The sequence below is a fragment of the Podarcis raffonei genome, chromosome 6 (genome assembly GCF_027172205.1).
Source record: "Podarcis raffonei isolate rPodRaf1 chromosome 6, rPodRaf1.pri, whole genome shotgun sequence".
Lineage (NCBI taxonomy): Eukaryota > Metazoa > Chordata > Lepidosauria > Squamata > Lacertidae > Podarcis > Podarcis raffonei.
Window position 1 is genome coordinate 5,750,614 of NC_070607.1, and position 17,010 is coordinate 5,767,623.

General features: G+C 42.4%; 1 protein-coding gene across 2 annotated transcripts; it reads left to right on the forward strand.

Moving 5' to 3' along the window:
• Positions 1-3,627: 3,627 nt before the first annotated feature.
• On the forward strand, positions 3,628-16,939 carry FAM20B (FAM20B glycosaminoglycan xylosylkinase). Of its 2 annotated transcripts, none has more exons than XM_053391272.1 (8): positions 3,628-3,744; positions 7,666-8,178; positions 9,017-9,103; positions 10,141-10,250; positions 11,529-11,700; positions 13,129-13,320; positions 13,747-13,806; positions 15,259-16,939. In XM_053391272.1, exons 2-8 carry the CDS (start codon positions 7,802-7,804, stop codon positions 15,488-15,490), a joined length of 1,230 nt encoding a protein of 409 aa, XP_053247247.1. In that variant the 5' UTR covers positions 3,628-3,744; positions 7,666-7,801; the 3' UTR covers positions 15,491-16,939. The 2 variants fall into 2 exon arrangements, with proteins under 2 accessions (XP_053247247.1, XP_053247248.1); XM_053391273.1 differs by lacking the exon at positions 3,628-3,744 and adding an exon at positions 3,903-3,924.
• Positions 16,940-17,010: the final 71 nt, after the last annotated feature.

The window sequence follows — 17,010 nt, forward strand, 5'->3', positions numbered from 1 at the left end:
AAAAAGGTAAAGGACCCTGGATGGTTAAGTCCAGTCAAAGGTGACTATGGGGTTGCGGCGCTCATCTTGTTTTAGGTCGAGGAAGCTGGCGTTTGTCCACAGACAGCTTTCCGGGTCATGTGGCCAGCAGGACTAAACCCCTTCTGGCGCAACGGGACACTGTGACGGAAGCTAGAGCGCACGGAAACGCCATTTACCTTCCCGCCGCAGCAGAACCTATTTATCTGGCTTGCTTTCAAACTGCTAGGTTGGCAGGAGCTGGGACAGACCAACGGGAGCTCACTCTGTCGCGGGGATTTGAACCTCTGACCTTCTGATTGTCAAGCCCAAGAGGCTCCGTGATTTAGACCACAGCGCCACCCACGTATGTATGGAGTTAATTACATTCTAAAGTGAGCATCGTAAAGCCTCCAGGGTACACATGCAAATCAGAGGTTGGCTCATTAGGGCAAGGTATTGGAGGTTACAAAACCACAACAAGAATACCTTCATCACAACCAGCAAAAATGTCAAAAACCTGTGAGCAAGCTTTCTGAGCTGTCCAGAATTCTTCAAACTAGATGATAATGAAACAAGTGGGGTCACGGGATAAGAAAGCTGGGAATGAAGTCTGCAGCTTATTAAAATGATCAAATGCAAGAGGAGTTGTGCACAGGAATAAGTTTAGACTCTGCAAAGCGCTAAACAAATTTCAGGTTGCGACATAGATTGCTGAGTCGAAGGAACAGTAATGGCTACCCCTCTCATTTAAAAAATCTAAAAGTTACGGAGTGTGACTTCGAAGATGACCAGACCCATAATGTTTCATCTCGCTCTATTATTATTATTAAGAAAAAATTGTTAAGATCTCCAGACCTTAACCTTAGGGATTTCTCACTGAGAAGACTAGACAAGTTTGCCTTAAAAGCTGCCCAGGATGAGTTCTTTCCTGCAATCTGCTATTGTAGTGGGCTGCTTCATGAGGTCTAGTAGACTGAGGCAGCAACTCAGATAAACTTGAATACAGTTGGAGTTATTTCTGAGTGAATGTGCATAAGATTGTGTTTATCACACAGGCCCAGCAAGACTGGTCAACTTTGCCTACAAAGTGTGTGCCTTACAACACACTCCTGGATCCAACACACAGCAATTCTGCAGCAGGAATGTTGAAGCAGAAAGGTCTTTTTTATACAAAAAATATGTATTAAAAGTTGGAAAACATCTAAAAATAGAAAGTTGGAAAACGACTGTGCTATATTGACCTGTAAACAGATAGTTGTGGGATTCTAGTCTAGTCTGTTTCTGTACCCGGTTCCCAGTTAAGTTTTAAGCGATCCTGAATTTTAAGTACTGTATTAACTTTTACTCACACTTGTAATTCTTTTTATTATTTCCTCATATAAAAATGGGATGAAAATAACAGAGACAGCAGTGCAATCGTGTACATGTCTACTCAGAAGTAAGTCTCGTTGAGTTCAATGGTATTCACCCTCAGGTAAGTGTGTATAGGATAATATCAACTGCAAATTTATATGAGTGCAGTGTAGCTGAAAATAAACTTGGCTTAACTAAATTAAGACAATTAAGGAAAGTACATGACAGTTCTTTACAACAGTCTGTTTACGATCCCTAGATTTATGGCTTTGATTTTAACAGCATCCTCCCCGCCCCCTCTGTCTCCCATTGTGCAGTTAAACCTGTTTGCATATGGAATGTTAACTTTTAGCCGTTTCTCTTCCTAGTGTGTACTTTGTAGAGACACTTGTTCAGCCCCAGTTCACATTACTATTTGTTTAAGTAGGTGTGTTGTATTCTTGCATTATAGCATTTCCTGAAGTTGATCAGAACTGCCCTTGCCTCTGGTTGGAGTGATTCAGATCCACCCTTTCACTGCTCTTTTAACCTCACTGAATGGGCGGAGAGGACCGATAAAAGGTAAGCACTCCATGCAAGAACAGGAGGCACCCAACTTGAATCCTGAGCTACATATGGGTTTAGTGAGAACTAAATGCGGCTGTTTTCAATGGGGCATATTTCCTGGGAACTTGCAGTTTTCATAGGCCAACTATGCAGCCGTCCAGGGCGCAGACCTGAGGGGCACAGTACTGACTTTTGAGCGACACAGTTTATACAGATTCGTTTTGTTGTTTGATAAGATATAACTTTTATATTTTGAATAATTTTATCTTTTTTTTTTGAAGTAATTAATGCATTAGAACTATTAGAACTTTTTTTGAAGTAATTAATGCATTAAAGAAGGTAAAGGGAACCCTAACCATTAGGTCCAGTCGTGACCGACTCTGGGGTTGCGCGCTCATCTCGCTCTATAGGCCGAGGGAGCCGGCGTTTGTCGCAGACAGCTTCTGGATCATGTGGCCAGCATGACTAAGCCGCTTCTGGCGAACCAGAGCAGCACACGGAAACGCCGTTTACCTTCCCTATTTATCTACTTGCACATGACGTGCTTTCGAACTGCTAGGTTGGCATAGAACTATTTTAAAATGTATATGTGAATTGTGAATCACAATTCACAAGGTTGTTCCAAACGATCTGTGTGCTGAAACGTTCCTCTTTTGTGTTTGTGAAAGATAATCAAAAGTTTGTTGCGTTACTTACTCTTGCAATCTAAAATAAATGTTTGTTGCGTTACTTACTCTTTCAATCTAAAATAAATCCAGCAGTTTCAAGTTTGGTGCTTTTCATTTTTTTTCTACAAGACACCTGCAGCTGTTTTCAATGGGGCATATTTCCTGGGAACTTGCAGTTTTCACAGGCCAACTATGCAGCCACCCAGGGCGCAGATTTCAGAGGGGCACAGTACTGACTTTTGAGCAACACAGTTTATACAGATTCGTTTTGTTGTTTGATAAGATATAACATTTATATTTTGAATAATTTTATCTTTTTTGAAGTAATGCATTAGAAGTATTTTTAAATGTACCGTAATCACAATTCACAAGGTTGTTCCAAACGATCTGTGTGCTGAAACGTTCCTCTTTTGTGTTTGTGAAAGGTAATCAAAAGTTTGTTGCGTTACTCTTGCAATCTAAAATAAATCCAGCAGTTTCAAGTTTGGTGCTTTTCATTTTTTTCTACAAGACACCTGTTTTTGAAAATTGAAGTTGGCAATTTTGGGGGGAATGGTGGTGGGGGAAGTAATTAGCCTTGATTAGGGCGCAGAATAGTCTGGCAGCGGTATTACTTATGAATACAGGCACTGCCAGAAGATGAGCTTGGGATAACTCCGTTGGTATTATTGCATGAGCCTCTTAACCTCAGGGAGCCTTATTCTTATACGGGCAGGAGAGAGTTAAAGAGCAACTCGGCGACATCCCCGCCCCCTTGCCAACGCACAAGTACGTGCAGAAGGGAGGGGCGTGGGGGGAAAACGGAACGTCACATAGCGCAGCTTTCTATTGGTTGAACGGAAACGACTCGCACGCTCACTCGTCCGCCTTGAACAGGCGACGCCGCGGCTTCTTTAAGAGACCCTACGCGACGCCTTTTTACGCCTTAAGGCGCGAGAGCGAGCGAGCGATTGGTCTTGGTCCGGGGAAGGGCGTGGTCTCTCCCGGACGCTTCCATTGGCCGGCGGGTGCGCGCGGGGGCGGGGTGGAGGGAGGGAGGGCGAGCTGGGCGAGACCATGTTGTGCGTGCGTACGGGGGGGGGGCGCGCCTCCGAAAAGGGTCGTTGGCGGCGCCGGCAGCAGCAGCGCCGGCAGCCGGCCCAGTGAGCGGGGATGGCGCGCGGGCGCCCGTGGGCGGGTGAGTAGGAGAGCGGGCTGCGGGAAGGGCGCGCGCGGCGGAGAAGAGCCGGGCCCGGCGCCCTCCCGCCTCCTTCCCTTCGCGCCCTCCTTCCCTAGAGGGACCCATAGAGGGACCCATCCATGTGGCAGGAATGGGGGGGGCGGGCGGCGGAAAGGGCTGGAAGGTCTCAAGCGCCTCGTAGGTAGGGGGGCTCAGCTCGCCCCCGCTGCCATAATTGGGGGGGCACCTTTGGGGAGAAGGGGGGCGTCGGGGGCTCCGCACTGGCTGGCTTCGCTTCACAGGGTGTGGAAGGGAAAAAGGAGGGGGGAAACATGCCCCCTGAGCATGTGCAGAGCGCGTGTCTCCTCAGAGCGCGCGCAGCAACGGTCGTGGGGGGGGGTGAGAGAGTATATGGTTTTAAAGTGTGTCAACTAGAAAGCGTTTGCTTTTGGAAAGAATTGGGCTATGGGAGCCGGTTTTTTGTTTTTCTCCTCAGAAACTGAGCAGAGAGGGCTTAAAATACGCTTGCGCGCCAGAGAGGAAGATTTGTATAAAACCAAACAACAGAAAAGTTAAGAGCATCTTTCGATAAAACGTTAAAACGCTGGAAAACTTAATAAACTGGAAACAGAAATTAAAACGTCCACCTGCTCACGGAAATAATAATAATACCAATAATAATATATATAATAATAATAATACAGTGGTACCTCGGGTTACATACGCTTCAGGGTACAGACTCTGCTAACCCAGAAATAGTGCTTCAGGTTAAGAACTTTGCTTCAGGATGAGAACAAAAATCGTGCCACGGCAGCAGCGGGAGGCCCCATTAGCTAAAGTGGTGCTTCAGGTTAAGAACGGACCTCCGGAACGAATTAAGTACTTAATAATAATAATAATCACTTAAGGAATAATAACATAAATGTCACTTAAGCTTCTCAGGCATGTACCTCAGCTGAGAAGGTCCTCTGGTTGTTGCCCACCTGCACCTGCTGAAGCAAATTTTAAATACATGGGCATAAGACATAGATGTGGGACGTTTTTGAATGCTCAAAAACCAGTTTTGAAAACGCTGTTCTAATTGGCAGAAGCTTTTTGGCACCGATATTTCTGGGTCAAGTGTAATGAGGTGTGATGTCTGTACATTACCGGAAGCAGCCTATTGTTAATTCCCTTTTCTAATTCCACAGAGTTCCTGCCAGTCTAGAAGGGATGGCGTATATGTGCTAGAGAGCAAGATTAAATATTTTGGCATGAACTGCTGTAAAGCTGTGAGAATGGTACAGAGAAATTTTAGAAATCTTTGCACCATTGAAACAGGAACGACTGATTTTGGGCCCGCATTATATTTTCCAATAGAAACATTTCTGTCTCCATATTCTCCAAATTGCAGTTCCAGTCACACATCTGGCCTCCTTCAGTCGCTGTTTTATACAGGGTTATCAAGAAGTACATGTCACGTAGAGAGTTCAGGTGTACAGAAGCACTGAAGACTGACTGAAAAGCCTATCCATTTCCACACAGCGACATCTATTTTTATTCAATTTTTATTCTTCCCTTTTGGATTTCAGTCTCATCAGATCCAGCATTCTTCCTCTTCCCCTGGCTTTAATGCAGCATTTCCAGTGTGCCACCCCCCCAAATGATTATGAGAGCATACAGTTTTGCTGTAATTTTAAAAGCAGCCTTTTTGTACTGAAAGTTTAGTGCAGATTGTTTGAAATCAATGTGGATTTCCCCTCCTCTCTAAATTTTAGCATAGATCTCATCTATACAAGCCTTGTTCTTTTAGCAGTTATTAATATTAGATCCTTCAGTAACTTGTCTGGAAATTAGATAGGTTTAGAAATAAGAGAGCAGTGCTAGGTAACATCCCCACGCCCCCCTTTTGTATTGTACTCATTCATTCTTTTGGAAGAGTTACTTTTGTTCATGGTTGCTGAACCATGGGAGAGAGAATTTTATCTCTTCCTAAACTTAGGAGACTGGGCTATGCTGTTGCAGCCATTTCACCTGTATGGGAAGATGGCATATCTTGTATTACTATCCTGGTGAGTGGTAAAAGTCTGCAGGGTTTGAATCTCTTTAATGTGTATGAGATTAACTGAGAAGAACCTGCCCAAAACTGAATATGGTTTTATTTAAAAGAGGGGGGATTTTAGTTGAAAGATGCCACAGAACCAGCTCATTATAAAAATGCCCTTGGGAGCCCTACAAAAAAAATTTGGTGCTTGTACAGTGGTATTCAACTTGAAAAGGTCTAGCACCTCTTAGTTGTCCATTGCATCTTATTTTGCCCTCAGACATTGGTAGTTTAAATGTAATTATCTAACCTTATCAGCTGCCTGTGGTCTGAAGTGTAAGAAATAAGGTGGTCTAAGGAGTTTACAATCTGAATTTTGCCATTAGTTGCGGTGGGGAGGGAACTCTGAGGGAACGGTGAGTACACTGTATGTGGTTTAGTTTACTATGAGTCAGTAGAGGTTGAAGACTTTGAAATAGAAAACTCTACTAATTGGGTGAATTAGGCTGGCAAAAGATGGCACAATCATATTCCTGCACAGCAGTTGACTGCCAGCTCTTGTCTGCAATGTCTACAAAGATATTTTGTAGGAAAGCCGTGTAGCCTGTTCTCAGATCAACAAACTGTGCAATGTTTCTTCTCAAGGTTCATTTTGGAATGACTAATGTCACCACCTCCCTTGGTCTTTGGACACGTAGCATATAATTCCTGGAACTGCTGTGTTTGCTCATAGATGCACAAATGTTTTTTCATCTGACTGGCTTAGTTTTCAAATTAAGTGTTAATAAGAAGTAGGAGTACCCTTCAGTCTGTATAATGACAAGTAGAAGAGTATCTTTGCTTAGTAATAACACTCAGCTGAAAATATCTGTTCATCTTTGTTCATTTGGGCTTTCAAGCTTATGGGTGAGCTCTGGGACAGCACAGCTGCCTAGATCTTTATTCTTATTCTTATTTCAATGCAGCAGCCCTTCAGAGATTTCTCTCCAGCTTCCTGTGAACAGTGTTTTGTGTCCAGAACTTGGTGAAAAATAGAGACAGTCCTGATAACCACGCGATTTGCTCCAATGTTGAGCAAAACATATCCTGTCTAATGTACAAATTTCAATCTGAAAACTTAGGGGGAAAACAGTTCTACTGTTCTCTAGATTAAGTTGTCTTGCTTATTGTGTGGAAGAGCTCCATTAAACTATGAACAGCTTTGTGGGTTGATGGTGGGAGTGTTTTAGTACCGCAAATGTAAAATGCTTGATCAGTAGTTTAAAAGTTCTTTCTCTACAGCTTTCCTCCCGGAGAAGGAGCCTTTGGAGCCAAATAATCTTTCTTGTGTCCTCAAGTCTTTCCTGTTTGCTTTAGGGGCTAAAAGACATTTCCTTGTGTTGTTTGGGAAAGCCTTGATGTCCTAGGGATCTTTCACAGTGGGCAAGGTAGTATTTCCATAGTTCAGAAACATCCCACACCTTCTTGGTTGGGCAGAATGTCCTGGGAATCTAGGCAGATAAGATCATAGCTTGGATTGTTCAACAAAGTAAAATAGTAATCTTTCACCAGTCTTCCCTACGTAAATTGGATATCTTGTTTTCCCTCATTGAGAATGCTACATACTTTTCTATTTGCTCCATCCCAAAATGACGGGGAGATTAATTTTCCTTACACTTTCACATCACTGTTAGTAGTTTCTGAATTCTAAAAATCAACAGAAGAATTCATATGTCATTCAGTTCTCCATGTTGCATAGCAAGTAGAGTTCTGGCAAGTAGTTACCTGAAAATCTGAAGAAGTCAACCTTTTAGTAGATGCTGGATTTAAAAACTGGCTGTTTCTGCAGATGCACACAGTGAAAAGTACTAGAAATCAGCAGGTATAGGAGATCATGTCTAAGGATGTGAAATTCAACTGTCTTTAATAATTCACAGGTGTAGCAGAAGCTGCAATGGCAACATTTGGTCAACTGAAGCAAAGATGGTACTTGTACATTGCCTCTCGACTTGCTTTGTGAGAGACTTCCTGTAGCCTTTGGAAGAACGCAGCAGGAGAGGACTGCTTGTCATCATGAAGTTGAAACAACGTGTGGTGCTTCTGGCAATCCTCCTTGTCATCTTTATTTTTGCCAAGGTTTTCCTCATAGACAACCTGGACACTTCAGCAGCTAACCGAGAGGACCAGCGTGCCTTTCACCGTATGATGGCAAGCCTGCGGGTGGAGCTGGACCCACGACTTGACCACACTCTGCAGTCTCCCTGGGAGATTGCAGCCCAGTGGGTGGTGCCACGGGAAGTGTACCCAGAGGAGACGCCAGAACTGGGGGCAGTGATGCATGCTATGGCTACAAAAAAGATAATCAAAGCAGACGTAGGCTATAAGGGAACCCAGCTGAAGGCATTGCTCATACTGGAAGGTGGGCAGAAAGTGGTCTTCAAACCCAAGAGGTAAAAAGGTCATACAGTGACTGGATGAAATATATTGAGTGTTCCCCTTGCCCCAACTCCATGACTTGCTTTGGGGTTTCCCAAATTGGGAGTACTGGTTATCATTCTCCACTGGATGGGTAAAGACAGATCAGGGAAATGGATAGCTAATAATAATAATAATAATAATTTATTTATACCCCGCCCATCTGGCTGGGCTTCCCCAGCCACTCTGGGCGGCTTCCAAAAAAAATATTGAAATACTGTAATACATCAAACATTAAAAGCTTCGCTAAACAGGGCTGCCTTCAGATGTCTTCTAAAAGTCTGGTAGTTGTTGTTCTCTTTGACATCTGGTGGGAGGGCATTCCACAGGGAGGGCGCCACTACCGAGAAGGCCCTCTGCCTTGGCTTCTCGCCGTGAGGGAACCGACAGAAAGCCCTCGGTGCTGGACCTTATCAAACTTTTCACCACATTGCACATGTATGGGAAAAGTGACCACCTTTCCTTTTCCAGCTTATAGCCCACGTCTGACGGGCTATGCTCGATATTCTTCCAGTGTTATGGAGCTAAGTGAGAAGAAGCTGCAAGGAAGTGCCTAGCCTATTGCCTGAGAGAATCAGCTCTTGTCTTCCTGGCCTGGGATGTGGACCATACAGCAAGTCCACTGTCAATCAGTAACAGCTCTAGTTAAAAGCTTCCTTGCATGTGTGGCCATGTGATCAGCTGCTTGGGAACATGTCTCAAGTAATGTGCCATCTTGATTCAGAAACTCAATCTGCTTGGATTTTGCTTCTGTAGCTTAAAGGAAAAATCGAGCATTATGACCCAGATTGTCTGTCTGCTTGCAATTTTTAGATATGCCAGAGACTATGTGGTAGAAGGAGAGCCGTATGCTGGGTATGACAGACACAACGCAGAGGTGGCAGCCTTTCACCTGGACAGGTATATAAATGTTGAGTTAGAATTCACTCTTCTTGGAAATGGATAATAAACACCTTCTTTAAGCTCTGAATAGAAATTTTGTTTTTAATTGAAAAAATGTGAGGAAATAATGACTTCCTGTTCTGTACCTAATTCAGTTATATCCTCATATGAGTGCAACAGGCCGTCATGGTTTTCTTAAGTAATTACATTTCTAATGTGAGGTTCAAGCTGTTTCTCTGAGTAGGGCCAAATTGCTGCAAATGAGGCAGGCCTGTGGAAAGTAAACATTGCTTCCAGGTGACTCAGGCATGGAAACTGAAGGTTGAGGTGACTAATGTAGGTATATTCAAGCAAGCAGGTGTTTTTTTGTGTGTGTTCCTTTAAAGTAGACTGGTAACGTTTGTAGACTTGCTTGTAAAGCTGCACTGAAGCAATAAAATTGCAGAGCATGTTCTGAGGGCACATGATGCAGCCATTTCTCTCATAAGTGCCTGAATGGAATACCATTTGGGAACCTTAAACATGCCAGTTTGACTTCCGTTATGGATGAAGGGTGGGATACAAATGTACTAAACAAACCTTTGTGGAGGAAAAGTATTTTTTTCTGAAGAAAGATCCCTCCCGTCTCTCACATTTTTTGTCTAGTCCTTCTCACAAATGTCAAATGAATCCAAGCATTATTTACTTGAGGACTTTATTTAAAGCAGTATTTGGGGGCAGAACACTGTGTACAGCTGCTTCAGGCCCGGTCCCAACAGCTAAACAATTTGTTTTGAAGCTCAAACCATTTTTACAGCCTAAGAGCAAATCCACTATTGTTCTGCTCTAACCCTGCTTTTCGTACTGAGCACCACCCACCTATGAAGTGTGGATGGTGACCCTGCGTATGCAATTTTGGAAGTTTCAATGCAGCTGAGACATTATCGTGAAATTGTCAGCCTCTTTTGTAAAGTTTTTTTTTTTTAATTTTTGGAATTTTCTTCCTTAGATATTTGGGAGGCGACTGGATTGTTCCATATTGTCTCACTTCCTTCTTACTTTTCTTCTCCAAACAGAATCTTAGGTTTCCGACGAGCCCCTCTAGTGGTTGGTAGGTTTGTGAATCTCCGCACAGAGATCAAACCCGTTGCCACAGAACAACTGCTAAGTACGTTCTTGACATTAGGTAGGTGACAAAGTATATTTCATGAAGACCTCTAAAATAAAATTGAAAAAAATCCCAGCAAGGGGCTTGTGGAAGTTAATTGCTGTTGGGAAAGCAGGCCTAATGTTCTGCAAGCCCCTTAGGCTCAGTCAGATACAGTATTCCTGATTTCTTGTGCTTAGAAGATTGTGAGTGTGTAGCGGGTTTGTGGGTTTCCTTCCCCTCATATATACAAATTCTTCCCCTTCCAGTGTGCATTGATATTAATACTATGATAATGTATTAAAGTTACCTCTGGTTGTAAATTCTGGTTTGACACCAACACTATGATTACTGTGGACATTGGTAGAATCTAATACTGCACCTTAGGTAAAGGTAAAGGCACCCCTGACCATTAGGTCCAGTCGTGGCCGACTCTGGGGTTGCAGCGCTCATCTCACTTTATTGGCTGAGGGAGCCGGCGTACAGCTTCCGGGTCATGTGGCCAGCATGACTAAGCCGCTTCTAGCGAACCAGAGCAGCACACGGAAACACCGTTTACCTTCCCGCAGGAGCGGTTCCTATTTATCTACTTGTACTTTGACGTTCTTTCGAACTGCTAGGTTGGCAGGAGCAGGGACCGAGCAATGGGAGCTCACCCCGTCGCAGGGATTCAAACCGCCGACCTTCTGATCGGCAAGTCCTAGGCTCTGTGGTTTAACCCACAGCGCCACCCGCGTCCCATACTGCACCTTAGTTGGTGCTAAAAAGAGAACTCCTGGTCTCCTAACCACAGGGGATTGGAAACAGCTTTTTCTGGACTTAATTCACAGATGGTTTAGTGTGAAGGATTCTTATCTGAGAGAATATTCTGTTGAGAAGCAGTCTTTGCCATTTCACTTCTTTCTCTGTTAATTGAGTTAGTAGTGTTCAATGGTAATGTCAACAGATGATTTAGAAGCAGCAATTCGTTCTAAATAAAACCCCTCATTTTAAAAGCAATGAAACTGCTATAACAAGTATCAGGAGGGCTGTTGCACAATTTGAGATCCCTGGCTTTGTTTATGGAAATATGTCAGAAAAATACATTTGCATACTTCAAAGAAAGTATCTGCTTTTTCATTCAGCTGGGCCTTTAGTTAATCATGAGTGGAAAGGAGAGAGAAGCGGAGTTTTCTCTTGAGCAAATGAAATGGGTTAGTTTTAAAACTTAGAGATTTTAAGGTATCTCCTAGAAAGCTTCTGAAACATCTATAAACATTTTAATACTACTATATCAACTTGACAAGAGATGGGTTTTGGCTTCTGCTTTCTTCTAAGGAAATAATACTTGCTTCTATGGAAAGTGCTACTATTGCCGGGAAACAGAGCCAGCCTGTGCCGAAGGGGACACCATGGAGGGGTCAGTCACGCTATGGCTGCCAGATGTTTGGCCGCTTCAGAAGCATCGACACCCATGGGGCAGAACGTACAGGGAAGGCAAGCTGGCCAGGTATAGAGCAAAATACTGTTTTTTTCTTTGCCATGTCTGTTGGTCAGTCGAGGGAATGGGCAGTATTTGTAGATGGAAAGGAGGGAATCAGCCAGTTTTCCTGAAACTCTGTTACAGCCGAGGCCCTCAAGAATGGTATATTTTGTATATGGATTATATTGTTACAGCCCCTAAAGGTATCTGGTGGAAAAAAGGATTCTGAGAATGTTGTGCAATGGACGAAGGGGGCTGGAAGTACAGATGCGAAGGATTTTAAGAGATGATGGGAAGAAACAATCCATTTTGTTCTCTTTGTTTTCTTTCCCAAAGAATATGTAGAGTTGAAGTTCTTATAACTTAAATTAACTGGGTAGCAGTTGTCTGTGTATATGTGCATAGTGTACAATCTAATGTTTTGAGACCTGTTTCGTTTGCAACAGTTAGGCTTATTTCTGCATGTGAAGTAAACTGTGCTGACAAGAGCACATTTTGTTGTTCCCTACTAGGCAAAGACAAATTAGCCTTGCCACGTTTGTACATTTTCATATATAATTCTGTTCCATCCCATTTCATCATTAATCTGTGGTAATTCTTAATTTGCATTTGAATATGTGCTTCTTAATGTATTTTCTCTCAAAATAATGCATTTCTAAACCTATTTTACCAAAATACAGTTTAAAATATGTTGGGAAATTCAGGAAGTGTGAAAGATGGTGGTTATCCAACTTCCACTTTAGCCTGAAATATGTAAATCAGGTTAGTGTGCATCAGAATTTGCAATGCTTGAATTTGTCAAGCATCCCTATTCCACATCCCTTTCTCAAACTCCACTTTTGACTATGATTGGTTTTGTTTATCTATCGTGATTACATCAGTACTTTAATTTGGTTTCCTGAGACTCTTGTTTCCATTAAAAATAAATAAATCCACTTCTACCTGCCCCTCTTGCTTGGGTTATGGCTGAAAACCATATTGACAGCATCTGCTGTTCACTATAACGTTACAGATTTCAAGTTCTCCTTTGTGATCCCCACTAATGTTCTCTCACTTTCCTTACTGTTTCTCCTCAAATATTACTGCACCTTGCAGAAACAACCAAATATTGGTATGCACTAAACCTTGGGCAAAATAAGGCAATTTCCCCTCTTTTTGTGGATTTGCCTTGAATTATTAAATGAGAACAGAATTGTCAGAGGGGAAGGTGGATGGAATTAAGAGCCTAAGTTAAAAGAGGAGATATAAAAGGCAAGCTGGTCATTAAAGGCAATTTTCTCACACACCATAATGGGAGAATATTGGCTTGAAAGCTAACTGGACATTCACCAGGTAGGCACTGAGCCAGTTTGACTAGCTCAGCAGTTACATTATGGAAATCTCTCTTTAATGCCTCTGACAATGCATGGTTATATTTTAAATGAATCATAAAGCTTTCTCCATGTCTGCTTGCAGGTGGGAATATGATGAGAGCTACTGTGATGCTGTAAAGAAGACCTCACCCTACGACTCAGGCCCACGGCTCCTCGATATCATAGATACAGCCATCTTCGATTATTTGATTGGGAATGCTGATCGACACCATTATGAAAGCTTTCAGGATGATGAAGGGGCCAGTATGCTAATTCTACTTGACAATGCCAAAAGGTGGGAAATGTGTCAACATCTGTGAAATTTCTCCAAGCTAAATGACAGCCATATGGTTAGGAAAGATTTGCATAAATTACTATTGTACTGTGGGCTCTCCCCAATGCATCTTTGTCCAGTCTAGTTCCCTCCAGAGGTTTGGGGCCACATCTCTCACTTTCCCTGACCATTAGCTATGCTGGCTGAGGCTGGTGGGAGGCCAAAATATATGGAGGGCAACAGGTTGTGCAAGGCTACCCTCATGCTTTTAAGGTAGGGAACCAAAAGTGAATTTTTGTAAGCCTGCTATTGCTAATGCATCTGATTCCCTTTAAGTTTGTGGGTTAATTGAAATGTCAGGGATTGCTGAAGTCCTTAACTCTGTGGTGTGGAGTAGGGGAGAATTTTCCAGCAACTTCACTGAATTTGTATCCATTTGTTTTTCAGCTTTGGGAACCCTGTCTTGGATGAGAGAAGCATTTTAGCACCTCTTTATCAATGCTGCATGTAAGTAAAGGAGAAATAAGATCTTTTATACTGTACACACCTTGCAATCCCCGACCCAAACATCCTGGGAGTCTGACAATCCAGTGCTGCCTCAGTGCATTAAGAGAATGGTTAGGATAATGAATAAAAATGCATGTGCTTTGCAGACTCTTACTACAGTGTCTTGATGATCTGCAACTTTTGTTTGAGACTGAGATGCTGGCTGCACATTAAACTTGTCACATCAAAAGAAGCTATTCCTCTGAACCCCCAGGATCAACTAGCTGCTAACGGAGAGATAAGACAGGATGGAGCAGCTCTATGATCTCCCTCCAGCTTTTTCTTCCTGTCACTGTCTTCAGAATTGTTTGCAGTCAGTGCCTGGCTTTACATGTAGCTGCTTTTCATGTGACAAGAGTCACATGTTGTCAAGCTCTGTGATTCCATCTGAGCCATCTGCATTACATGTAACTTAAGCTTTTGATGAGAGAAGTGAAGAAGTAGCTGCAGGGAAGAAAGAAAGGCAAGAAGTGCAGTAATTAGTAGGCTGAGTGGGCTCAAAGCTTAGGAACTTTAAACGGGCGTGACTGAGGTTTTTTGGCCTTGGAGGAAATCAATTTCTGAGAAGTGCTTTAGTATGCAATATCATTATCATTATTTTATTTGTATTCTGCCTTTCCAGAGTGAAAACTATAGGCGGCTCGCAACATAAAAAGATTTACATAATTAGAAGCCAAAGTAGTAGTAATAAGGAATAAATAAAACACACCCAAAAAGTACACGACCAAATTGAACAATTTTCACAAAAATATTAAGTTGTAAAAATAAAGATACAGAAAAATTGTATTCACAATAGCAACAAAACCCTCTAAACAATACCCTAACCGAAGAGTGCACACGATTCCTAGCTTGCTTTTATTTTTATTTTTATTTTTTTGCATAACCTCCAGTCTGAGCTGCAGCAGGAGAGGCTTGCAGTACAGTTTTAACTTACCACCTCCCTCGTGCCCTACACCACTCCTTACTAAATGTCCACATTATGCAATTATGAAATTCAAAATAAAGCTTTCAAATTGAACAACTTTATATAAAATAAATATTTATGTAGATTATTTGCACAACTCATTTTCTGAGTAGGTCTTCTGTATTTATTGCATTGGTATTTTGCCTTTTCTCCAAGGAGGATTTTATCTTCTTGTTCCTGTGAGGTTAGGCGGAAAAATAGTGACTGGCCCAAGATCATCCAGTAAGCTTCATGGCTGAACCCAAATTTTCCCATTCCTACCACCCCCCCCCACTACACACTACTTTGTTCGGAGTGTTTTATGCAAAATATGAGCAGCTTTGCTTATAGTTCAGTGTTACCATCTTGTGATATACGCGTGTGGACAGGCCCAAGTAGACTGTGTCCCTCATCCTGAAGTCTGCAATCAAAACTTAGGTTTGCCATACATTCTCTCATTTCTTTTGCAGTATTCGAGTCTCCACATGGAACAGACTGAACTACCTGAAGAATGGGGTCCTGAAGTCTGCCTTAAAAACTGCCATGTCTCATGATCCTATTTCACCAGTTCTATCTTCCCCTCATATGGATGCCCTGGACCAGCGACTCCTGAATATCTTGGCTACAGTAAAGCAATGTACAGACCAGTTTGGACCAGACATTGTACTGGTAGAAGATAGGATGACACTCTCCCATTTGTAGCTTCAACAGGTGTTGGAGCAGATTTTCTCTCCCTATTTTTAAGAAAACAATACGAAAACAGCACAATTGGTTTTGCATGGCTGTGGGCAGGATGGACTGGAACTGAAATGCCAGACTTCCTGAATTGAAGGAGAAAGCAGCGGCATGATGGTTTTGCTGAAGACAAGGAACTTGCCTTCAGGTAGCCCCACATCATGTTTTGGATGTCCATTGCTGGCAGTGGATGTTACACTGAGAGCACTCCTAGATTTCTTAAATAAGAAATTGGAAGTAGGCATTAAGACAGACTGATTCCAGAGAAGAGCCACAGTCCCCTCATCTAATCCAAATATGGTTTCAAGATTATAGCCCAATTCATAGTTGTAAAGAATGGGCTGCCTGTGCTTCCTTGCTGGCTACCTAAAAAGAGAGCATGAAGACAAGATCAGTTGTTGAAGGGATCCCTTATTGCTTCTCCTGGCCCTCATGCATCTCACGCATTTTTGGCTGGAATTTTCTCAAGAGCTCCATGAAGGATTGCGTTATTGTTAGCAGCATTCAGCAAAATCCTTTAATTCCGAAATGCTAAGAAGAGAGACTATTTTAGATTGCTAATTTAAATCTATACTCCATCCGCAAGGCTGAAAGGATTCAGGACTGCATGATGCTGCAAAGACTCAACCAGCCATGAAGATCAACGATTATTGTGCAAACCATTGTTTTGTTACCACACAAGGATTCTTGCCAGTATTCTACTGATACGGACGGAATAAGCCTTGTGGTTTTTTAAAGGAGCAGATACAATTGAACCAAATAATTATTTTAAAAAGTAGGAATGATTGAGATTCATTGTGTTCTCTCTGTATTGATACCCCTTCATGAGACAAGACCAATGGGGTTTGTTGCTAAAGTTTGCAGTTAATTTAAAAGATGGATACCACCAGAGACTGAGCAATGGAATATTTTCTGACTGGTGTGTCACTGCTTTTGTAAGTAGTTGCAGGTTGTGTGCCAGACAGTATACTTAACAGTATCCTGTCATTTTTCAGGGCTGAGCTGAACTTAAAAGCATTTCCAGTAGGCCTTTTCCAAGTGGCAGAAAGCTGCTTCTTCTGAACTATCTACTGGCTTTTTGACCATTAGCCTTGAATTATACAGTGCTTCAGGAAATTTTAGGTGACTTTTTGAATGATAAGCCCGATTTTTCTGGAAATGATATCCATCCACCATATCGGAGAGTAATTTGTAGAAGTTTATCCCATGTGTCAGCTTTGACATGTAGCATTCTTATGCATTATTCAGCAGACTTTATCAGAGACTTTATCAGATTAAAGTTCCTGGGTTGGATACCTTGGAAGCCATGTGAAAAAGGCAAGGTTTGACTTTTTCAGTTAGCCTTAGTTTTTTTTGGGCAAAAGCTACAACTTCCTGCTTCCAGAGTAACAAATGGCAGGGGGATTCATTTTTTTCTTCTAAATCTTTTGCTCTTAGTCCATGTCAGTAACTGTCTGAAGGCAGTTGCCTAAACTGCAACCTGGCCT

Coding starts and splice junctions, on each gene's coding strand:
- FAM20B (XM_053391272.1), top strand. CDS start 7,802: ATGAAGTTGAAACAACGTGTGGTGCTTCTGGCAATCCTCCTTGTCATC. Junction 11,701..13,128: donor AGGGAAGGCAAGCTGGCCAG/GTATAGAGCAAA, acceptor GTCTGCTTGCAG/GTGGGAATATGATGAGAGCT. Junction 13,321..13,746: donor CTACTTGACAATGCCAAAAG/GTGGGAAATGTG, acceptor TTTGTTTTTCAG/CTTTGGGAACCCTGTCTTGG.